Source organism: Scyliorhinus canicula, chromosome 13, assembly GCF_902713615.1.
Source record: "Scyliorhinus canicula chromosome 13, sScyCan1.1, whole genome shotgun sequence".
Classification (NCBI taxonomy): Eukaryota; Metazoa; Chordata; class Chondrichthyes; order Carcharhiniformes; family Scyliorhinidae; genus Scyliorhinus; species Scyliorhinus canicula.
This window is the reverse complement of record NC_052158.1, coordinates 22,411,426-22,436,825: the sequence shown is the minus strand read 5'-3', so window position 1 is coordinate 22,436,825 and position 25,400 is coordinate 22,411,426. Positions and strand designations below refer to the sequence as shown.

Genomic DNA, 25,400 nt, shown 5'->3' with positions numbered 1-25,400 from the left:
AATTCTGTCTCTGCGACCTGTTCTCCAGGTGTTCCATTTTATGGCACTTTATTGATCTCTACCACACTCAGCTGATCCTCACCCACGGAGGTGACTCGCCATGCTGCGGCAATGCCTCTCCCACTCTCTTCATCTTCTCTCCTTGCTTCCGCACCTCCATGGGCGTGTTCGTCACAGAAGTCTTTATTGTGGCACGTGTCTCCGCCTGTCACGCGTTGCTTGACGCTGGTGTTTATCCACATAACAAGTCAGAAGAACTTAGCCTTTATTGCTGCAAATTATTTTGCAGAACTACGAACTTTATTCCGCTCTCTTGCAGAACTCTGAGGCGTGGGTAATGTCCTTTCAACCTTGCTGCTGCATTTGGCGCTGCGTTGATAGTTCCACCCCATATGCCCTGCAATGCCATTCACCGTAACCCAGTAACCTCACCTTACATTTTTGGGAAAAATAAGGGCAACTAAGCATGGCCAAACCACCTAATCTGCACATCTTTGGACTGCGGGAGGAAACCGGAACACCGGGACGAAACCAAGGTCGAGACAGTGAGAACCCAAGCCGGGAATCGAACCTGGGACCATGGAGCTTTGAAGCAGCAGTACTAACGACTGTGCCGCCGTACCGCCCCATGTAATATATCTGACGTTCACAGTTTTCTAGCTTTATAATTTCATTGGAAAAAGTCTGCTAACTCTGCTCATCACCTCCATACTCTTCACCTATGTTTTTTTTTTAATTTACCAGACGGTGACCCAAGTGGGAATCGAACACGGGACCCTGGCACTGTGAAGAAACCGTGCAAACCACTCTGCTGCCGTGCCACCCTACTGCGCTACCGTGCTGCCCCTCGGCAGGAGGGGTCTTTGTGGAATAGCTTATCTCTGTATACTTCTTGCTGCATTTGCTCTGCGGCACACAAGTAGTCCCGTGTTGAAGCTTCACCAGGTCGACACCTCATTGTTCGGCCTGCCTGCTATTGTTCCTGGCATGCTCTCATACACTCTTCATTGAACTAGGGTTGATTACGTGTCTTGCTAGTAATTGTACAGTGGGAATATGCCGGTTATGAGGTTTCAGATTGTGATTGAATACAATGCTGCAGCTGCTGACTGCCTACAGCGCCAAACGGATGCCCAGTGTTGAGTTGTTAACCCTGTACGAATTCTGTCCCATTTAGCATGATGGTAATGCCACACAACACGACGGACTGTATCCTCAATGTGAAGACGGGACTTTGTCCCCACAAGGGCTATGCCATGGTCACCTGCCGATACTGTCATGGACAGATGCATCTGCAGCAGGAACATTAGTGAGGATGCCGCCAAGAATGTTTCTCCCTCTTTGTTGTTCCCCCACCACATGATGCCTCTGCTCCAGTCTCGCAGCTATGCCATTTAGGATCCGGCAGGCTCTGTCTATGGTAGTACTGTCTAGCCACTCTTGGCGATCGACATTGATGTCTCCCACCAAGAGCATATTCTGCGCTCTTGCCAACCTTCCTGCTTCATCCCAATGATGTTCAACATGGAGGAGTAGATTCATCAGTTGATGTTGGCCAATCCGTGGTAATCAGCAGAACGTATCCTTGCCCATTATTAACATAAAGCCACGAGAGTTCGTGAGGTCCAGATTCGATGTTGAGGACTCCCAGCGCGCCTGTATACCACTGAGCCGCGACCACTGTTCGGTCCGTCCTGCGGGTGAGACAGAGCATAACCAAGAATGCTGATAGTCGTGTCAGGGACATTGTCTGGAAGGCATTATTCTGTCAGAATGACTTTGTCAGGCGGTTGCTTAACCAGTCTTTGAGACCGATCTCCAAACTCAGTGCAATCACCCTGACGTTGGTAAGGAGGACTTTGCAGGGTCGGCAGGACACGATTTGCATTATCGTTTCCTGTGCCATGTTCATTACCGAATAGTCCGTCTTGTAGTGTACAATGAAGGAAAATATAAAGTTTCCTGCATTGGCAGTGAAGTAGAAAAATAACCACTGTGATTATCTTCTCCCCTCCGTCAGGGGCACTCCATTCCCTCAAATGGAAGAATAAGCAGAACTGCCATTCAACCGACGTGCATTGCTCCTCCGACGCCACGACATAAAACCATCTACTCAACTGCCAACTCACACCGGAAGTGATACCCCCCCCCCCCAGACCGCGTGAAAGCTGCCCGCGACGACACGAATGTCCAACTTGTATCCACGACCGTTGACCAATATCTGCGCTGTAGTTGCCCTGCCCCTTCACCACTGCTGTCCGCATCCTTTCCCAAAACACCACACAAACTGCCTCAACTGTTCGATCCCCTCGACATCCGAGTTCACAATCTCACCACAAATGGATGGCCTCATCACACACGATTGTGTACGACCAGAAAACGCACACGCCAGTGCAGGACCACAGGGAATTAATTTGACTATGAGCGTGCGCGCAGATTATTGCTGCTGCAAAGATTTGGTGTCACATAGAAGTGAAACAGCAAGACAGGTGATTAAACAAGGCAAGCCTCGATGATTAGAATACCAACAATGCATAGAACATAGAACAGTACAGTACAGAAAAGGGCTTTCGGCCCTCGATGTTGTGCCGAGCATTCTCCGAAAACAAGATCAAGCTACCCCACTCCTTATCATTCTGGTGTGAGGAAATGGCTGAGGCACTGAACAGGATTTTTGGGTCGGTCATCACAGTGGAATGCACAATTAACATACCAGGGACTGATAGAAATGAGTCTTACAACACCAGGTTAAAGTCCAACAGGTTTGTTTCAAACACGAGCTTTCGGAGCACTGCTCCTTCCTCAGCTGATAAAGGAGCAGTGCTCCGAAAGCTCGTGTTTGAATCAAACCTGTTGGACTTTAGACTGGTGTTGTAAGGCTTCTTACTGTGCTCACCGCAGTCCAATGCCGGCACCATATCATGATAGAAATGAGGCTATGACAGGTGGGGACCTTGAGATGTTTGTTATCACTAAGGAGGTAGTGATGGGCAAGCTTATGGGGCTAAACGTAGACAAGTCTCCTGGCCCTGATGGAATGCATCCCGCAGCGTTAAAGAGATGGGTAGGGAAACTGCAAATGCAGTAGTGATCATTTACATAAATTCACTAGACTCTGGTCTGGTTCCGGTGGATTGGAAATTAGCAAACGTGGCACCATTATTTAAAAAAGGAGAGAGGCAGAAAGCGGGTAATTATACGCCAGTGAGCTTAACTTCAGTAGTAGGGAAGATTCTGGAGTCTATCATCAAAGAAGAAATAGCGAGGTATCTGGATGGAAATTGTCCCATTGGGCAGACGCAGCATGGGTTCATAAAGAGCAGGTCGTGCCGAACTAATTTGGTGGAATTTTGTGAGGACATTACCAGAGCGGTAGATAACGGGGAGCCAATGGATGTCGTATATCTGGATTTCCAGAAAGCATTTGACAAGGTGCCACACAAAAGGTTGCTGCATAAGATAAAGATGCATGGCATTAAAGATAAAGTAGTAGCATGGATAGAGGATTGGTTATTTAATAGAAGGCAAAGAGTGGCGATTAATGGATGTTTCTCTGGTTGGCAAACAGTCGTTAATGGTGTCCCTCAGGGATCAGTGTTGGACCCACAATTGTTCACTACTTACATAGATGATTTGGAGTTGGGGACCAAGGGCAAGGTGTCCAAGTTTGCAGTCGACACTCAGATGAGTGGTAAAGCAAAAAGTGCAGAAGATACCGGAAGTCTAAAGAGATATTTGGATACGTTAAGTGATTGAGCTAGGGTCTAGCAGATGGAATACAATGTTGTAAAATGTGAGGTTATCCATTACGGTAGGAATAACAGCAAAAGGGCTTATTATTTAAATGATAAATTGTTAAAACTTGCTGCTCTGCAGAGAATGTGCTGTGCAGAGAGTGTGTAAAACACTGAGTAGCAACACGTTGGTTTACAGGTGCGACAGGTGATTAAGAAAGCGAATGGAATTCTGTCCTTCATTGCCAGAGGGATGGGGTTTAAGACTACGGAGGTTATGCTGCAATTGCATAAGGTGTTAGTGAGTCCACACCTGGAGTATTGTGTTCGGTTTTGGTCTACGTACCTGAGAAAGGACGTACTGGCGCTGGAGGGTGTGCAGAGGAGATTCACTAGGTTAATCCCAGAGCTGAAGGGTTTGGATTATGAGGAGCGCTTGAGTAGACTGGAACTGTACTCGTTTGAATTCAGAAGGATGAGAGGGGATCTTATAGAATCATATACAATTATGAAGGGATTAGATAGAATCGACGCAGGCAGGTTGTTTCCACTGGCGGGTGAAAGCAGAACTAGGGAGCAGAGCCTCAAAATAAGGGGAAGTAGATTTAGGACTGATTTTAGGAGCAACTTCTTCACCCAAAGGGTAGTGAATCTATGGAATTCCTTGCCCAGTGAAGCAGTTGAGGCTCATTCATTAAATGTTTTTTTAAGATAAAGACAGATAGTTTATGAAGAATAAAGGGATTAAGGGTTTTGGTGTTCGGGCCGGAAAGTGGAGCTAAGTCCACATTAGATCAGCCATGATCTCATTGAATGGCGGAGCAGGCTCGAGCGGCCATGTGGCCTAGTCCTACTCCTAGATCGTATGTTCTTATCCAATAACCGTTTGAAAATTCGTCGTTTCCGACTCCACTATCACAGCAGACAATCGATTCCCCACCCTGCCACTCTCTAAGTAAAGAAACTACCTCGGACATCCCTCCTCTATCTTCCAGCCTAAATCTTATAGTTATGGCCCCTTGTAACAGTTACACACACCCGAGGAAATAGTCTCTGAACGTCCACTCTATCTATCCCTAGGTAATTATAGACATGTGAGCCTTACTTCGGTTGTGGGTAAAATGTTGGAAAAGGTTATAAGAGATATGGTGTATAATCATCTTGAAAAGAACAAGTTGATTAGCGATAGTCAACGCGGTTTTGTGAAGTGTCGGTCATGCCTCACAAATCTTATTGAGTTTTTTGAAAAGGTGACCAAACAGGTGGATGAGGGTAAAGCAGTTGATGTGGTGTATATGGATTTCAGTAAGGCATTTGATAATATTCCCCACGGTAGGCTATTGCAGAAAATACGGAAGTATGGGATTAAAAGTGATTTAGCGGTTTGGATCAGTAATTGGCTAGCTGAAAGAAAACAGAGGGTGGTGGTTGATGGCAAATGTTCATCATGGAGTTCAGTTACTAACGGTGTACCGCAAGGATCTGTTTTAGGGCCACTGCTGTTTGTCATTTTTATAAATACCCTGGAAGAGTGTGTAGAAGGATGGGTTAGTACATTTGCAGATGACACGAAGTTCGGTGGAGTTGTGGATAGTGCTGAAGGATGTTACAGGTTACAGACGGATATAGATAAGCTGCAGAGCTGGGCTGAGAGGTGGCAGGTGGAGTTTTAATGCGGAAAAGTGTGAGGTGGTTCACTTTAGAAGGAGTAACAGGAATGCAGAGTACTGGGCTAATGGCATGATTCTTGGTAGCGTAGATGAACAGAGGGATCTCGGCATCCAGGTACATAAATCCCTGAAAGTTGCCACCCATGTTAATAGGGCTGTTAAGAAGGCATATGGTGTGCTAGCCTTTATCAGTAGGGGGATTGTGTTTCGGAGCCACGAGGTCATGCTGCGGCTGTACATAACTCTGGTGCGGCCGCTGCTGGAGTACTGCATGCAGTTCTGGTCACCACATTATAGGAAGGATGTGGCAGCTTTGGAGATGGTTCAGAGGAGATTTACTAGGATGTTGTCTGGTATGGAGGGAAGGTCTTACGAGGAAAGGCTCAGGGACTTGAAGTTGTTTTCGTTAGAGAGAAGAAGGCTGAGGTGACTTAATAGAGACATATAAGATAGTCAGAGGGTTAGATACGGTGGGCAGTGAGAGTCTTTTTCCTCTGATGGGGATGATCAACAGGAGGGGACACAGCTTTGAATTGAGGGGTGGTAGATATAGGACAGATGTCGGAGGCAGTTTTTTTACTCAGAGAACAGTAGCGGTGTGGAACGCCCTGCCTGCAACAGTAGTAGACTCGCCAACTTTAAGGACATTTAAGTGGTCACTGGATAGACATATGGATGAAAATGGAATAGCGTAGGTCAGATAGGCTTCAGATGGTTTCACAGGTCGGCGCAATATCGAGGGCCGAAGGGCCCGTACTGCGCATTAATGTTGTTTGTTCTATCCCCCTCATCATCTTATAAACCTCTGTTGTCGCCTCTCATCCACCTCCGCTCCAAAGAGAAAAGCCCTAGCTCCCACAACCTTTCCTCATGAGACCTATCCTGCAAGCCAGGCATCATCCTGGTAAATCTCCTATGCACCCTTTGCAATGCTTCCTCATCCTTCCTATAATGAGTGGGTCATATATAGTTGCAACATAACCCCGCGGCTCTTAAACTCAAGCCCCCTGTTAATAAACGCTAACACACTATAAGCCTTCTTCACGGCTCTATTCACTTGAGTGGCATCCTTCATAGATCTGTGGACATGAACACCCAGATCTCTCTGTTCCTCCGCATTCCTCAGAACCCTGCCATTGATTCTGGAATCCGCATTCACATTTTTTCTACCAAAATGAATCACCACTCACCTATCAGGGTAAACCATCTGCCATTTTTCGGCCTAGCTCTGCACCCTATCAATGTCTCTTTGCAGCCTACAACAGCCCCTCACCTCATCCACTACCCCACCAATCTTGGTGCCATCATCAAACTTACTGACCCACCCTTCAGCCCCCTCGTCCAGCTCATTGATAAAAATCAGAAATAGCAGAGGTCCCAGCACTGATCACTGTGGTACACCATTGGTAACTGGTCTCCAGTCTGAAAATGTTCCATCTACCACCACCCTCTGTCTTCTACGTGATAGCCAGTTACTTATCCAATTGGTCAAATTTCCCTCTATCCCACACCGCCTTACTTTCTTCAGGAGTCGACCATGGGGAATCTTATCAAATGCCTTACTGAAATCCATGTATACGACATCAACTGCTCTACCTTCATCTGCACACTTGGTTACTTCCTCAAAGAATTCAATCAAATTTGTGATCCCTCCACGAATCCGTGTTGACTATTCCGGATAAAGCTGCATCTTTCCAAATGGTCATAAATCCTATCTTTCAGGACCTTTTCCATTAACGTACCGACCACCAAGGTAAGACTAACTGGCCTATAATTACCAGGGTCGTTCCTATTCCCTTTCTTGAACAGAGGAACAACATTTGCCACTCTCCAATCCTCTGTCCCTATCCCCGTAGACAGTGAGGACCCAAAGATCAAAGCCAAAAGCTCTGCAATCTCATCCCTTGCCTCACAAAGATTCCTTGGATATATCCCATCTGGCCCCGGGGATTTGTCGACCCTAAAGTTTTAGAAAATTGCTCATACATCCTTCCTCAGAACACCAACCTCCTCCAGCGCACACGCCTCTGTCACACTCTCATCCTCAAAAACATGGCCCTTCTCGGTTAACACTGAAGAAAAGTATTAATTCAACGCCTCTCCTATTTCTTCTGACTCCATGCACAAGGTCGCACTACTGTCCTTGACCGGCCCTACCCTCACCCTGGTCGTTCTTTTATTTCTCATATAAGAGTAAAATACTTGGGGTTTTCCGTGATCCAACCGGCAAGGACTTCTCATGCCCCCTCCTAGCTCTCCTCCGCCCTTTTTTTAGCTTGTTCCTTGCTGCCTTGTAACCCTCAGGTGACCCAACTGAGCCTTGTATTGTAATCCTCGCAGACTCTTATATTTTCCTCTTGACAAGTCATTCAACCTCTTTTGTGAACCGTGGCCCCCTCACACGGCCATTTCCTCCTTGCCTGACAGGGACACACCTATCAAGGGCACGCAGTATTTGTTCCTTGAACACGCTCCATTTTTCATTTGTGCCCTTCACTGACACTTTCTGTTCCCATCTTATGCTCCCTAATTCTTGCCTAATCGCATCATAATTACCCTCCCCAATTATGCTCTGCCGTATGGCCCTATCCCTCTCATTTCCAATAGTGAAAGACACCGAATTTTGGTCACTATCTCCAAACAACTTCCACAAACAAGCCAGCACTTGGCCCGGTTCATTACCCAGTACAAAATGCAATCCCCCCCCCCCCCCCTCCACCATTCTCGACCTATCCACATGTTATGTCAGGAAACCCTCCTGCGCACACTGTACAAAAACTGCCCCATCCGAACTGTTCGACCTATTGAGGTTCCAATCCATATTTGGAAAGTTAAAGTCACCCATGATAACTACCCTGAGACCTCCACAACTATCCATGATCTGTTTCTCAAGTTCTTCCTCCACATCTCTATTACTATTTGGGAGCCTATAGAAAACTCCTATCAATGTGACCGCTTCTCCCCTATTTCTAACTTCGGCCCAAATTACCTCAGTCGGCAGATCGTCTTCGCACTGCCTTTCTGCAGCCGTTAAACTATCCTTGATTAACAATGCTACTCCTCCACCTCCTTTACCGCCTTCCCGACGCTTACTGAAACATCGATACCCTGAAACTTCCAACAACCATTCCTGTCCCTGTTCTAACCATGTCTGCGTAATGGCCACAACATCGCAGTCCCAAGTACCAGTCCACCCTCCAAGTTCACCAACCTTATTACGGATGCTCCTTGCATTGAAGTAGACATACTTCAACCCACCTTTCTGTCTGCCCGTACACTCCTGCGACCATGATACCCTCCTCAGTACCTCGCTACTCTCAACACTGGCTTCTGGACTACAGCTCGTTTTCCCAGCCCCTTGACAAATTAGTTTAACGCCCCGCCCGCTCCAAAGTGCCGGAGCAGAATTCCCTCCCAAGATATTGGTGCCCCTCTGTTTCATGTGCAAACCGTATTGTATGTACAGGTCCCACCTTCCCCAGAATGTGCTCCAATTATCCACGTACCTGAAAATCTCCCTCCTACACCATCCCTGCAGCCACTCTCTGCACTCTCTCCCTGTTCCTCTCCTCACTGGCACGTGGTATCGGCAACAAACCAGAGATGACAAAAGGTTTGTCCTGACTCTCATCTTCCACACTAGCTCCCTAAATTCCTGCTTTAAATCCCTGTCCTTTCTCTAACCTATGTCGTTGGCACCGATCTGTACCACGAATTGTGACGGTTCCCCCTCCCTCTTAAGGATTCTGAAAACACGGTCCAAGACGTCATGGACCCAGGCACCCGGGAGGCAACATACCATCCGCGAGTCTCTTTCACTGCCACAGAACCTCTAACTATGGAGTCCATAATAACTATTGCTCTCCTGTTCTCCTTCCTACCCTTCTGAGCCACAGGGACGGACTCAGTGCTGGAGATCCGTTCACCGTGGCTTACCCCTGGTACGTCGTTTCCCTCAACAGTATCCAAAACGGTATACTTTCTACTGAGGGGAACGGCCACAGAGGACCCCTGTACTGACTACTTCCTCCCAGCCCCTCTCACCATTACCGGTCTATCTTGATTCTTCGGAGTAATTACATCCCTGAAGCTACTATCTATGTCCACCTCTGCCTCCCCAATGATCCGAAGATCATCCAGCTCCAGCTCCAGTTTCCTAACGCGGATTCTGAGGAGCTGGAGATGGGTGCACTTCCCACAGGTGAAATCAGCAGGGACACTGACGGCGTCCCTCACCTCAAACATTCTGCAGGAGAAAGGGCAGATAGTAACGTATTCAGAAGATACGTTGCGGGTGGTAACTGAAGCAAAAAGTGCTAAAACTACAAGAACAGGTGTTTCCTCATGAATGTAAACACTTGTATCCAGTTAACAAGAGGGAGCCAAGAACCAGAATAAGTAAACTGCATTTTAAAACATATAATTCCTCTAGAAGTGTCAACGTAGACAAAAGATAATCATTTACCTGTATCCTTTTGATTTTCTGTTTGTTTGAGAGCATCAAAAAAATATATTTTATCGCATGGTTGTAAAAATGAAAGCAGCGCAGTTGTCCTTCTTTGTGCAATCAATGCAACTGTGTTTGGCGAATGAAGAACATATTATATTCAAATAGACAGTTTCCAGTGTGGGTCATCAATCTGGTCTACAGTTCGGCATGCCGGATTTTCATCATCTAATTTATTAGAACGCAAATCATCAACATATTCTTCATTTTAAAGTGAAATCTAGCTTGCTGGTGAAATATCGAAATCTCCTTTTGCGGATAAATTACAAAGGCGGGCTCAGGAAAGCCGAAAAAACTAAATTTGTCTTTTTCTAATCTTGGATGGTCGTTAGATAATTCCTTCATGTCACGAGAGCAATATGCAATGATTAAAGATTTCTCACTCTTATTGCCTTCTTTGTGGGAGAGTGATTGACTTCTTTGCGGGAGAATGTTTGACTTCTTTGCGGGAGAGTGATTGACTTCTTTGCGGGAGAGTGAGCATCTTGACTTCTTTGCGGGAGAGTGATTGACTTCTTTACGGGAGAGTGAGCGTATTGACTTCTTTGCGGGAGAGTGAGCGTCAGCAGGGGCAGTGGATTGGGGGAGTAGAGTAGAGTAGAATAGTAGGGATAAATTGGCGGGTAGTACCGGTGGGAGAGGAGCGGGCTTGTGCAGTAGGTTGCGACTGGAGTTTTGAATGTACGTGGATGTTTGCACATTTTTGCCTTTTTGTTTTCTTTCTGTTGATGTCTGTAACTGTTTACAATGCCAAAAACTACCTCAATCAAATTGTTTATTTAAAAAAAATATTTCTCACCCATAGCTTCGGCATCTTCCTTGCATTTTTTGATTTCTGGAAGCAAAATATTAAAATATGTAAACATGTATTCCAAATTTATGTCAGCAGCAGCTCACCCGAATTTTCATCCTTAATAAGTAGGCTGATATTTGTCTCATCGCCATTCTCCTCCCTTCCCCCCATAACCCCCGGTCCCCTTATAAATCAATAACCCATCTATCTCTGTGATAAATACTATCAGTGATTTGGCCTCCACAGTCTTCTGCGGCATAGACTTCACCAGATTCGCTACCCTCTGGCTTGGGAAATTCCTCCTCATTTCTGTTTTAAAGGATCGTCCCTTTAGTCTGAGATGGTGACCTCTGGTTCTAGTTTTTCCTCTTAGTGGAAACATCATCTACACGTCCGCTCTCTACATGCCTCCCCGTATCCCGTAAGTTTCAATATGATTCCCCCTCATCCTACTAAACTCCAACGAGTACAGACCCAGTGTCTTCAACCGATCCTCATACGACAAGCTGTTCATTCTAGGGATCATTCTTGTGAACCCCCTCTGGACACTGTCCAAGCCCAGCACATACTTCCTTCCATACGGGGCCCAAAACTACTTACAATACTCCAAATAGGGTCTGACCAGAGACTTATACGGCCTCAGAAGCAAATCCCTGGCCTTCCATTCTTGCCCTCTTGACATAAATGTTAACATTACATTTGCCTTCTTAACTTCTGACTGAACCTGCACGTTAACCTTAAGTGAATTGTAAACAAGGGCTCCCGTCCATTTGTTCTGCGCGCTTTCTCAGCGTTTCCCCATTGAGCAAACTGCCTATGACTAAATTCCTCCTTCCAAAGTGGATAACCTCACACTTTTCCACATTGTATTTCATTTGCCACTTCATTGCCCACTCTACAAGCCTGTCGAAATCCTTCTGCAGCCCCTTGCTTTCTCAATACTACCTGTTCCTCTACTGATCTTTGTATCATCTGCAAACTTAGCAACAGTGCCTTCAGTTCCTTCTTCCAGTTAATTAATGTATATTGTGAAAAGGTGTGGTCCCAGCACTGACACCTGAGTCACGCCACTAGTCATCGGCTGCCATCATGAAAAGGACCACTTTATACTCACTTTCTGCCTTCTGCCAGTCAGTCAATCCTTAATAACAACATGGGCTCTGAACGTATTTAACAATCTCCAACGCGGCACCTTGGCAAAGGCCTTCTGGATATCTAAATAAATCACATCCACTGATTCTCCTTTGCCTAACTTCCTTGTTATCGCCTGAAAGGTAACAGGTAACGTAGTTTGCCATTTGATAAATATCTATTCAAATAATTAAATGTATACTCCGGCGGACAGTGGAAGCTGAAAATGTATGCGGAAACACTTGTAGCTAGCGAAAAAGGCAGAAAGCTATTGATACAGTTCAGTGGAATGATAATGCCGAGTGCAGATAATTCCTGATGCATAGTCTTATTGTTACATTAAAATTGAGCTCCAACGAAGATCGATAAACAACGCAAACCTAGATGATTAAACGGATACAAAGACTCACACTGAGTTACTCACCGGCCGAAGAAGCAAGATCCATTTTTTGTGATTGGATATTTGCTGGCCCGACAGAAATTAATGTTTTCTAATCTGAGGGAATTTGGAATGTCCAATCTACTACTATAACACGACGACGAGAGCAATTTATCTGCATTTAACATCAAATAGGAATTCGTGAGAAAATGGCCACGTGTAGAAAGCTCAATTTACCTTCATCCTTAGCAGCTTCTGCATTTTTTGGAAAGGAAGTAAAACATTTATTGCAGAGTTACAGAAACTCCAGCGGTACAATGAAAAGGTTGATCAATAGAGACATGTATTTTAAAATAAATGGCGATTTCAAGATGTTCTTATAGTCAATTTTAGGTTTCGAAAAGCGTGTTACTGTGCAGTTCACCGTCTCTATTGAGCATTTCATAGCTTGATTAATCTAAAATAAACAACGTTTTTTTTGTAAAATGCGAAATGCCGTTCGGTAGAAAAATATGGAAATACTGTGTGCAGCTGATTACAAAGAGAGCCACAACAATATCGAATAAAGTAATTTCACTGTTCATTGTTGTACGGCCGTTATAGAATTGATATTGATTTATGAATGCCGTACGCAATTCGTTTAATTTATCTCACCCATAGCCGCGGATTCTTCCGTCACCCTTTTGATTTCTGCAATAAATATTTCGAAATGGTTGTACATAAATGTTGCGTCAGCAGCCAATCGGATTGTCAATTTATGATTAGTGACAACATCGAATGCGCTTATTGGTGAATTCAATGAAATCGGCAATTTATCGAATGGCGAGTCAGGCGGTAGATCGGCAGACAGAAAGTGAGGGAGCAAAGAGTATTGGGCTGGAAAATGTTCAAGGTAGATTACGATATCGATAGAGAGATGGGCCAACAGAAAGATGGACAGATAGAGAACGAGACAGACAAACATAAATTGGGAGAAACATACAGACGGAAAGAGAGAGAGATAGACAGACAGACGGTTGGACGGGCGGATGGACGAATGGGTGGGTGAGTGGATAATGACATGCTAATGTATTAGAATCAGGTTCGTGGGATCCTGCCAAATCCTTCGCACTACTCCATCGCAAAGCGTTTGAGGAGCGGGGGTAAAAATTGTAAAAGTCAATCCCAAGGGAGAATTGCAGTTTTTCGATTTTCTCCGGATTTTCAGTCTGCGTCGAGTTTCTCATGGTCTGTGAGTGTGGGCTCAAATCGCCCCCTTACTATCACATGCAAATATTGGAACAAGGAACTTCAGTAAACAACGCAAACCTGGAGGATTTCAAAACCACCAAGCCACGTTGTGGCATAATCACAGAAGCCCAAGAGGGTTTCAAGTGTCGCAGCGGTAAGCTTATAGTTACCACTGCTGTCTCACGGCGCCGCGGACCCGGCTTGGTTCCCGGCGCAGGTTTAATCAACTTGAAGTGTTTGCACGTTCACCACTTCTCTACGTGGATCTCACCCACTCAACCAAAAGATGTGCACCGTCCGTGCTTTCGCCTCGTTAATTTGCACCAGAATTGAAAAAAAGAAATGAAGCAGCAATTGCGAATCCAGTAGATTCAAATCTTCTCCAGTAAAGGACAATGTTTGTAACCAATTTACAAATAGGGCGCCAAGAACCAGAATATGTGACTATCTTTTTAAAACAGTTTTTTTCTAAAAGTATGAACGTGGTGAAAATGTAAACATTTACCTTGATCCTTTTCGGCTTCTGTTTATTCGAGAGCATGCGAAAATATTAATCGCAAGGTTATCGGAATCCAAGAACACAGCTATTTACTTTGTGTAAGCAAGGGATGCATTTTTATGTTAATGGAGAGCACAGGATGATCAGAGGCAGTCCTAACTCCGAATAATAAATGTATTGTGCAGTGCCTGATCTTCATCATATAACATGTTGAAACAGAAGGTTTGGAATTATTTTTATGGTAAAGAGCGAAACCGAGTGTGATGATGAAATATAGAAATACACCATTTGTAAGTCAATTACAAAGGCTGGTATAGCGGACATGAATGAAGGCAATTTATATTTTAACGAACCTGTACGGCCATTCAATCATTTATGTGACGTGATGAAAATAATTCGCATTTCACTGAATATTTCTCACCCATAGTTGCGGCATCTTCCTGACATTTTTTTATATCTGGAAGCAAAATATGAAAATATGCAGTCATTTATTCCATAGGTACTTAGAAAGGAGGTAGGTGGGTAGATAGGTAGGCAGCGAGGTAGATTAAAGATAGATAGATAGATAGATAGATAGATAGATAGATAGATAGATAGATAGATAGACAGACAGACAGACAGACAGACAGACAGACAGACAGACAGACAGATAGATAGATAGATAGATAGACAGACAGACAGACAGACAGACAGACCGATCGATCGATCGATCGATAGATAGATAGATAGATAGATAGATAGATAGATAGATAGATAGATAGATAGATAGATAGATAGATAGATAGATAGATAGATAGATAGATAGATAGATAGATAGATAGATAGATAGATAGATAGATAGATAGATAGATAGATAGATAGATAGATAGATAGATAGATTGATAGATAGATAGATAGATAGATAGATAGATAGATAGATAGATAGATAGATAGATAGATAGATAGATAGATAGATAGATAGATAGATAGATAGATAGATAGATAGATAGATAGATAGATAGATAGATAGATAGATAGATAGATAGATAGATAGATAGATAGATAGATAGATAGATAGATAGATAGATAGATAGATAGATAGATAGATAGATAGATAGATAGATAGATAGATAGATAGATAGATAGATAGATAGATAGATAGATAGATAGATAGATAGATAGATAGATAGATAGATAGATAGATAGAGAGATAGATAGACAGACAGACAGACAGACAGACAGACAGACAGACAGACAGAAAGATAGATAGATAGATAGATAGATAGATAGATAGATAGATAGATAGATAGATAGATAGATAGATAGATAGATAGATAGATAGATAGATAGATAGATAGATAGATAGATAGATAGATAGATAGATAGATAGATAGATAGATAGATAGATAGATAGATAGATAGATAGATAGATAGATAGATAGATAGATAATTAGATAGATAGATAGATAGATAGATAGATAGATAGATAGATAGGTAGGTAGGTAGGTAGGTAGGTAGGTAGGTAGGTAGGTAGGTAGGTAGGTAGGTAGGTAGGTAGGTAGGTAGGTAGGTAGGTAGGTAGGTAGGTAGGTAGGTAGGTAGGTAGATAGATGATGCATCCGCTTACTAGAAGCTCATTAGAATTGTTTATGAAACGAGTGCACACAGAGGGGCTATTCTGCAGAGGAACATGCAAAGTCAAGTGTAGAACGATATCATTTCAGATAGATAAATACAGATTAATCTATCTGCGCTTAGACAGCTGAGATGTCGATTCTGGCCATCGCCTGCACAAGCTGCACCTTCATTCAGTGCAAAGAGAACATTCTACCCAAGATGTCAATTAGCCACTCGCCGTCGTACGATCGCTTGGTAAATTTCGCCTGCGATTTACTTTTAGTCATCCACTTCTACCAGGTTAAAACCGGACGTTCAATACAAGCTGATGAAATAAGATGCCCATTGCTGTCTGTTTTTAAACACGACAATCGAGTGGCCTAATTAAGTAATAACAAAGTTGTAATGCTTTATTATAAAACTCGTCTCAGAATTTTCAAGTGTTCCTGGAACTGAAATTCATCACAAAAGGTAAACAGAACAAAAAACAGAGCAGAAACGTAAAAGGTCTTCATGTATACTCTCCTTCGAATAAAACATTTTGTCTCATTCAAACAGGGATCCAGAAAATCTGTCCTTCAATTAGACACAGTTGTTACTGAAATTGCAGAAAGAACCAGAATATTACTGTTTTAAGAAAAGCGTAAACTAGACTCGTTGACCGAAATTCTCTGGCCATTGCCATGTACTTTTCAGGGGAAAATCCGGCTCTCCCGTTCCCGGTGGCTGAAGCGGTGGGAGTAGAAAATCCCGCTGAAGCAAATACGTGCTGACAAGTTACACGCAGCGTGAGCTGCTGGAAATTCCACGGAGTGGGTAACCTTCAGGAAATGTTTCTTTGGCTTTAGGAGGCCCGCCGGCAGCGTGGGGCAGCGGCAAAGCGGCTGAAGACAAAGTCCACCACCAGCGAACGGTACGCCGCTGACAAAACATGCGGCTGGGAACCGCAGAATCATGCCCAACATATTTGATTTCGAAGTGGCATTTTGAACCAATATGCATCACAAAACGATGGAATATATCGTCACGAAGTAAATAGGTGAAAAATTTGTAACATCAGAACATATCAGTCCTTGATGAATAAAATGAGACGAGCAGCATATTCTCAACTCTCAGTAACTATGTTAATGGCTAAAAGAAAGAAATAGCGTTCAGATAAAATGCATTCATAAAAGTGAAAAGAATCTCATTTAAGACATCATTAATGAAAGGGTGGTGTCAAGATAAAACCGAGTCAGTGAAAATACCTTTGCTCCACGAATGAATAAGTACACACATCCAGTTATATCTCTTACAAAAGGACAGAATTTTAAGCAGGCCTAAATATAAGATGATCTTGAGAAGTTCGACCAATTATCTCCTCAGAAATGCAGTTTTAATGTTCATGAAAGAATGCATTAATAATTACCGCAGATCACTGGCAGCATGTTATCTTAATATTACACATATCATTAGTTCCTCAGTGGGTTCAGGAAGACATTGAATTTCTGAGTGACTAAATTTCTACCAGTAATCAGTGTTCAACGTCAGGCTCTTGTATACCACCATAAGTCTTCTACATGGTAATGTGAAAGCTGGAAAAAGTACAGAACTTCTTGAAAATAAAAAGTTAACAACAATTAATTTATCACCTACCTTTTTCTTTGTCAACTACTAAGTCCTCTGCAGAGGGAAAATAATCAACAAAGGGTTTTGATTAATTCGAGATATTTCCAGGTAGCAAGGTACTTTGTCAAAGATAGTAAGACCGAATGCAATTTTTTTTAAATACAGATTTGTATTGCACATGTCTTATTTTGTCTTCCACGGTATCGAATTTTAGTTTCCAAGATTTAACAGGTGCATTGCTCATTTCGGAAATAAATAACCTGAAATATGTTCATGGTAAATTATAAATTACTTTGATATTAAGGTAGAAGAAATGTCTTTTTCAGTTCTGCACATATATATATATTACTCTGATCACTGCGCAATTCCCTTATGTATTTTAAAAATGAAAACAGACAATCTGCCGTAAGCATTAAAGTACGCATCGTGATAATGTATGTTACTTCTAATCTAGAGGTCGAAGTTGGTGTTCCAGGGATAATAGCGCAATTCGTACAGTGGAGGCGTGGACGTTTAAATTCAAATGATGAATATTATTTGAGCTAAAACTCAGATTAGAAATGGTGTTTGTGAATGCTAACGGTTGCCATAAAAATACGTATGTGATCCCGATTCTGAAATATTTACGTTTATTGCCCCACGCATGTCTCCCCACCTACAGCGATGCAATGGTCCCCTTGAAGCGGTTAGGATTGAATTCGCTGGATTTCGGTGGCAGCGATGTGCTGCTTGGACGCACATCAGTTGGCTCTCCTCCCAATCGGACTAGACATATTTAATTTATCGGATATAAGAGGCCTCCCAAAACCCACCGCATACAAAGTAAACAGAAGAAGTTGCCTGCCAACAATAGACTGCGGCGATGGCGAGAAATCAGAAGTACTCGGGAAGAAAAGTGACAGGAACAGCGTGCGAAAGGAGACGCGGCCCCACGAGGCCTGACAGAGACCCAGGCGAACCAGGAGAGGAAATGGAAGGCGAACTGAGCGATGGAGCAGGACACCGCGATTTCCCCCCTCCTCCCCGCCGAGCGGTACGAATGGAGGAATGTGTTAAAAAAAAAGGAACTGAACGCCATGAAAGAAGCAATCAGGATGGAACTCCACATGGTGATGAAAGTGGTGATGGCGGAGTCGACAAACACAATGCAGCACCCGAAAAAAGGTGTGGGGCCGAATGTTGAGGCACAGGAATGAACGATTCAGAACCTGGAGAAAGTAGCGACAGACCAGAGCGACATGATTGTAGCTCTGGAAATTGAGGTGAGAATGCTGATGGCGGCCTCGGGGAGCCTAAAAGGGGAGATGGAGGACCAGGACAGCAGGTCTAGATGTCAAATGTCCGAATCGTGGGTCAGTCAGAGGGCATAGAAGGAAGAGATCCAACGGACTACATCACCCAAATTCTGGGCCAGCTAGTGGGGTAGAAGAACTTTCAAAACATCACAGAAATGGACAGGGCACACAGGTCGTATTGGTCAAGGCCCCAAACCGGGGAGAAGCCAAGGCGATAATCGCGAAGCTGTACCAGTTTCAAGGCCGAGAAAAGATCTGAAGGTGTACGGCAAGACGAAATCATGCACTTGGGAAGGACATAGAATACGGATGTTCCAAGACATTTGGGCGGAACTGGCTAAAAAGGTCTGAATTTAATAGAGCGAAATCGGCGCTCTTTCAAAGTGGGGTACCATACGGAATGCTCTTCCCGGCCAGACTCTGGGTGATATATAAGGGCAAATAACTTTACTTCAACACCCCAGCGGAGGTTGATGGGTTCGTGAAAGCGAACAAATTATAGGGGGAGCAAACGTGGAAGCGATGGAAGCGGCATGTGCAAAAGAGGAAAGAAACTGAGATCAGAGGACAGACCGGAAGCAGAGACAATAACAGGATCTATGTTTATAAGATTTAGGCTTGACTGTGGTGCCTCGCATTCAGGCTAGTCTCTTCCTGGAAGGTGGCGAGGATGAACAGGCCGAGGGGAGCGAGGATAATCAAAGCAAGCAAGGGACGGGATAAGAGGTGGAAGGGGTGGGTGAATCGGGGCCAGAGCTGGACAAGCAATGGGAGAGGAGCCACCGTACTCGCAAGGAGGGCGAGCACGGGAAGGCGAAAAGCAAGGGAGCCACACCTCCGGCGAGAGTGCTTGGCCAAAAATAGTACAGGGAAGAAGGGCGGGGGGGGGGGGGACAGGGGAGGAAAGAGGGATAGGAGTTAAGGGAGATAGGGGAAGGGGGGACAGGGGGAAGCGCAGGACAGAAAAACAACAAAAGCTGTGTATACGAAAAGAAATATGCGCAGGCCTGGATAGGCACGGGACAGTGCGAGCAACAATGATGGTGCCACATATAGCCACTCGGTAGGGCACGGGAGCAGAGGTAGACCACAGAGTGCAGGGGAACATCGGCGTGGAGTACACATAGTTGGCGGCCGTATTGGGTACCCATTGGACAAAGGGAAACATTGAGCGCATGGCGAAAGCGGCGACTGCGGCAATTGTGGACGGCCCCCTAACAAAGCAAATCCCCGGGGTGCAGGAGCGAATCCACCAGGTAAGAATGGGGAGCCCGCAGGACAAAAGGGGGGCGGTTAGAAGCCCCCACCAGGGCTGTTGGGAAGAAGGTGCGAGGACTTAACTGCCCAGTGTCTTCATCCACTTAAGAAGCCTAAACGCCGACATAATTTACCTGCAAGAGACGTACCTGAGGGAGAAGGTCCGACTTCTGGTACGGAAAGGCTGGGTTGGACAGACGTACCATTCATGTTAAGGGACGAAGAGTAGGGGAGTAGACATACTGACCGGTAAGAGGACGAGTCTTATATAACCAAGACAGTTACGGACCCAGGGGGACGGTACGTCGTGGTCAGCGGTGTCCTGGAAGGGGCACAAATGGTAATCTTAAATGCGTACGCTCCCAACTGTGATGGCACAGAATGCATAAAGACCATGACCAAAACCTCGACATTGACTGATTATGGTGGGCGACTTCAACTGCGTGCAGGATCCACTGACCGACCGTTCAAACCCCAGAACAGGAAGAAAGACAACCATGGCTGGGGGACTGGGAGCAGATGTGGGCAGTGGTCATAGATTTTACTATACCCAGGAGAAAAATATTTTTCATAATTCCCACAAATACACATACACCCGTATCGACTTATTTTAGTGGAAATTCGGCGCTTCCATGGATCATAGGAGCGGAATATTCTACGATCGTTATCTCCGACCACACTCCACATTACATGGGCGTGAGGTTGGAAGCAGACCTTGCCCAGCAACCCACAGTGAAGCTGGACATGGACACCCAGGTTGACACGGCCTTCTTCCATCAAACATCGCGGGCCATAGGCAATTACGTTGGTAACAACCAAAACGGGGAGGTCTCACACTCCACGTTTTAGGAGGCACTGAATGCGTGATTAGGAGGCATCATAGCCAACAAGGCAAGCAGAGATAGGGAGAGAGGATGGCCAGGCTGCAGCTAGTGGACTCCATTCTGGAAGTGGACAGAAAGTATTCCGAGGCAGGACAGTAGAACTGCTGGCAGAGAGGAAAACGCTTCAAATGGGCATATTTCCTGCTATCCACCAGGAAAGCAATTTACCAACTCCGCTAGTCACGGGAGACCTTCAAGAACAGGGAGACAAGACTGGGCGCATATTGGCACCACAGCTGAGAAAGCAGGCAGCAACGAGGGAAATAGCCCAGGTGAAGAATAGCAGAGGCGGACTGGTAACCGAAGCAAAAGAGGTCAATCAAGCATTTGAGGCCTTTGACCGAGGACTGTACACTTCTGAGCTCCTGACGGGGACGTTGGGATGAAACAGTTCCTCAACGGATTGGAAATACCAATTGTGGGGAAAGGCAATCTGAGGGAGCTCTAAGCACCAATAGACCTTAGGCAAATCATGGACCGCATCAGCTCTGTGCAGGCGGAGAAGGCACCAGAACCCTGCAGGTTCCCGGTTGAAATCTACAACAAGTTCGCACAAAATCTGGCACCATACGTAAGGGACATGTTCCTCACTCTCTGGCAAGGGGCGCTCTCCCAGCTACGCTAGTGCAGGCCATAATCTCACGTACACCCAAAAAGGAAAAAGGCTCGACGGAATTCGGATCATGTAGATCCATTTCGCTGCTGAATATTGATGTGAAAATGCTTGCAAAGGTCCTGCCAAAAGGCGGAAGGCTGCATACCGGAGGTTGTCGCCGAGGACCAAATGGGGATGGTCAAGTGTAGGCAAGGGTAGGGATTAACCACTTGTGTGAGACTCCTGTACAAGGTTCCCAAGGCGAGCGTTCGATGTAATGACACCAGTTCTGAATACTTCCAGCTGCAGAGCGGAACAAGGCAGGGCTGCCTGCTGACCCACTCTTGTTTGCGTTGGTGATAGCTCTGCCGGATGAGAAAACCTGGAAGGGCATCGAAAGAGGAGACAGAGCATAGAGTTTGAATCTAAGTGGATGACAAAACAAAGTTCAAAGAACAAAGAAAAGTGAGTACAAGAACAGGCACTTCGGCCTTCCAAGGCGGTGCCGACCATGATGCCCGTCTAAAGTAAAATCTTCGACACTTCCGGGGTCTGGATCCCTCTATTCCCATCCTATTCATGTACTTGTCAAGATGCCACTTTAAGGTCACTATGGTCCCTGCTTTCACCACCTCCTCCGGCAGCGAATTCCAGGCACCCACTGCCCTCTCTGTAAAACAACTTGCCTCGTGCATCTCCTTTCGACCTTGCCTCTCACACCTTAAACCTATGGCCCCTAGTAATTGACCCCTCTTCCCTGGGAAAAAGTCTCTGACCATTCACTCGGTTAATACAGCTCATAATTTTGTTCATCTCTATCAGGTCACCCCTCAACCTCCTTCGTTCCAGTGAGAACAAACCAAGTTTATTCAACCTCTTCTCATAGCTAATGCCCTCTATACCAGGCAACGTCCTAGTAAATCTCTTTTGCACCAGCTCTAATCCCTCCACATCCTTCTGGTAGTGTGGCTACCAGAATTGAAAACCAAGTGTGGCCTAACTATGGTTCCATATAGCTGCAACACGACATGCCGAATTGTTATTCACAATGCCCCGGCCAATGAAGACAAGCATTGACTACCTTCTCAACCTCTGCTGCCTCTTTCAGTGACCTGTGGACGTGTAAAACTCGAGCTCTCTAAATGTCAATACTCTTGAGGGTTCTACCATTCACTGTATATTCCCGACCTGTATTAATGAGATGAAATGAAATGAAAATCGCGTATTGTCACAAATAGGCTTCAATGAAGTTACTCTGAAAAGCTCCTAGTCGCCACATTCCTGCGCCTGTTCGGTGAGGCTGGTACGGGAATTGAGCCGTGCTGCTGGCCTGCCTTTGTCTGCTTTAAAAAATAGTGATTTAGCCTGTGTGCTATCAGAACTTCCAAAATGCATTGTCACATTTGTCCAGATTAAACTCCATCTGCCATCTCGCTGCCCAAGTCTCTAAATGACCTAAATCCTGCTGCATCCTTTTAATAGTCCTCATGGCTATCCGCAATTCCATCAAATTTTATCGCCGGTACTTACTCATCAGACTAGTTACATTTTCCTCCAAATCATTTATAAATGCAATGAACAGCAGAGATCCCAGCACTGAACCCTGCAGAACACAACTAGTCACAGACCGCTTTTCAGAAAAGCACACTTCCATTGCTACTCTCTGCCTTCTGTGACATAGCCAGTTCTATCTCCATCTTGCCTGCTCACCTCTGATCCCGTGTGACCTCACCTTTTGTACTAGAATGCCATCAACGACCTTGCCAAAGGCCTTACTGAAGTCCACATAGACAACATCCACTGCCCTACCTGCATCAATCATCTCTGTGGCCTCCTCGACAAACTATCACGTTAGCGAGACATGACCACCCCTTCACAAAACCGTGCTGCCTCTTGCTTATACGTCCATTTGCTTCCAAATGGGAGTAGGTCCTGTTTCGAAGACTTCACCAGTACCTTCCCTGTTGCTGAGGTAAGGCTCGCCAGCCTGTACTTCCCTTGATTATCCTTGCTACCCTTCTTAAACAAAGGAACAACATTGGTTATTCTCCAGTCCTCCGTGACTTCACCACAAGACACTGAGGAACCAAAGATTTATGACAAGGCCTCAGCAATTTCCTCTCTTGCCTCCTTCAGTATTCTGGAGTAGTTCCCATCAGGCCATTGGGACTTATCCAACTTAATATTTTCCAAGACGCCCAACACATCATCGGTTTGGATCTAAATGTGACCCAGGCTAAGTACTAACCCTTCTCCACAGCCAACATCCACCAATTCCTTCTCTTTGGTGAATACTGATGAAAAGTATTTCTTCCCTCGCCCATTTCCTTTGGCTCCACGCAAAGATTCCCTCCCCTGTCCTTCAGTGGGCCAACTCTCTCCTTGGCTACTTCTTGCTTTTAATGTACCTGTAAGAAGACTTGGAATTTTGCTTAACCCTATTTTCCAATGACTTTTCGTGACCCCTTTTAGCTCTCTTGACTCCTTGCTTAATTTCCTTTCTACTTTCCTTATATTGCATACAGGCTCCGTCTGTTACCAACCTTTCAGCCCTGATAAGTGCCACATTTTTCTTTTTGACGAGGCCTACAATATCTCTCGTTATCCAAGGTTACCGAAATTTGCCATATTTATCCTTCTTCTGGACAGGAACCTGTCGGTCCTAAATTACTTTCAACTGACATTTGAAAGCCTCCTCATGTCAGATATTGATTTACCCCCAAACATCTGCCCCAATCTAGGTTCTTCAGTTTCCGTCTAATGTATATTATCATTCGCCTTCCCCCAATTCAGCACATTCACCCGAGGATCACTCTTATCCTTGTCCACCAGCACTTTAAAACTTACTGAATTTTGGTCACTGTTACCGAAATGCTCCGCGACTGAAACTTATACCACCTGGCGGGGCTCATTCCCCAATTCCAGGTCCAGTACAGCCCCTTCCCTCGTTGGACTATCTACATAATGTTTTAAGAAGCCCTCCTGAATGCACCTTACAATCTCCGCCTCATTCAAGCCCCTAGCACTGTGAGTCCAAGTCAATATTGGGGAAGTTAACGTCTCCCATCACGAGAACACTGTTGCTTTTATTCCTTTCCAAAATCTGTCGACATATAGAACATAGAACAGTACAGCACAGAACAGGCCCTTCGGCCCTCGACGTTCTCTTCTTATATTTCCCGCTGGCTGTTGGGAGGGCTGTAATAAACCCCCAACATTGTGACTGCACCCTTCTTATTCCTTATCTCTACCCATATAGCCTCGCTGCCCTCTCAGGTGTCCTTCCGCAGTACAGCTGTGATATTCTACCTCACCAGTAGCGGAACTCCTCCGCCCCTTTCACATTACCCTCTATCCCCATTAAACATATAGATCCTGCAACGTTTAGCTGCCAGTCCTGTCCTGTCCTCAACCAGGTCTCTGTAATGGCAACAACATCATAGTTCCAAGTACTAATACAAGCTTTACGTTCATCTGCCTTACCTGTTATACTTCTTTCAGTAAAGGATATGCACTTCAGGCCACCAGTCCCCCTGTTTTCAGCAACATGTCATGTCTGCTCGTCCTTCGAACCATACTGGGCCTATTTCCGAAACCTCCCTCAATTTTTTTCACCTTCTGACCTGTTGCTCCCATATACAGCACCCTGACATACTCGTGACATACCATTGCCATACATGCCCTGCTGCTTTGTATCTCGAAACCACAGGAGAGACTGAAGGCAGTACTGCAGATCGTGAAAGTGTTTGGAACCTTTTAAGGCTACAAACTAAACTTGGGCAAAAGTGAGGCATTCCCAGTAAACCCAATTGGGGGAGGGACAGAGCTGGAGGGGCTCCCGTTTGAAATGACCCAGAAGAGATTGTGTTACGGGTGTATACCTTGTGCACTTGTGGAAAGTATGAAAATTATTTTTCTCCTGGGTGAAGGGACTTCCATGGTTCCACCGCCCACATAGCCAGATAGACAGAGACTGGACACAGATCCACAAGTGGAACCTGACAAACCTGGTGGAAGAAGTAAAAAAGGAACAACAGAGGTGGGACTCACTCCCACTCTCTCTGGCAGGGAGAATTCAGACGATCAAGATGAACGTACTGCTAAGGTTCCTCTTCCTGTTCAGATCCAACCAGTCTTCATCCCTAAGGCCTTTTTCCAATTTGCAGGCGGTCTAATCATGGTGTTTGTGTGTGTGTGGACCTGGCGGAGGGAGGTGGGGGGG

General features: G+C 45.1%; 1 protein-coding gene across 1 annotated transcript in view; it reads right to left on the bottom strand.

Annotated features, from left to right (window-relative positions):
• LOC119976524 (golgin subfamily A member 4-like) overlaps positions 1-25,400 on the bottom strand; it is a 1,176,663-nt gene that overhangs the window by 956,062 nt on the left and 195,201 nt on the right. Inside the window, exons 29-35 of the mRNA XM_038817077.1 lie at positions 17,175-17,201; positions 14,365-14,400; positions 13,950-13,967; positions 12,869-12,904; positions 12,452-12,469; positions 10,711-10,746; positions 9,870-9,887 (exon numbers count right to left, since the gene is read on the bottom strand). Of these exons, the coding sequence (XP_038673005.1) occupies positions 9,870-9,887; positions 10,711-10,746; positions 12,452-12,469; positions 12,869-12,904; positions 13,950-13,967; positions 14,365-14,400; positions 17,175-17,201 (189 nt within the window). The remainder of the gene's footprint in view (positions 1-9,869; positions 9,888-10,710; positions 10,747-12,451; positions 12,470-12,868; positions 12,905-13,949; positions 13,968-14,364; positions 14,401-17,174; positions 17,202-25,400) is intronic.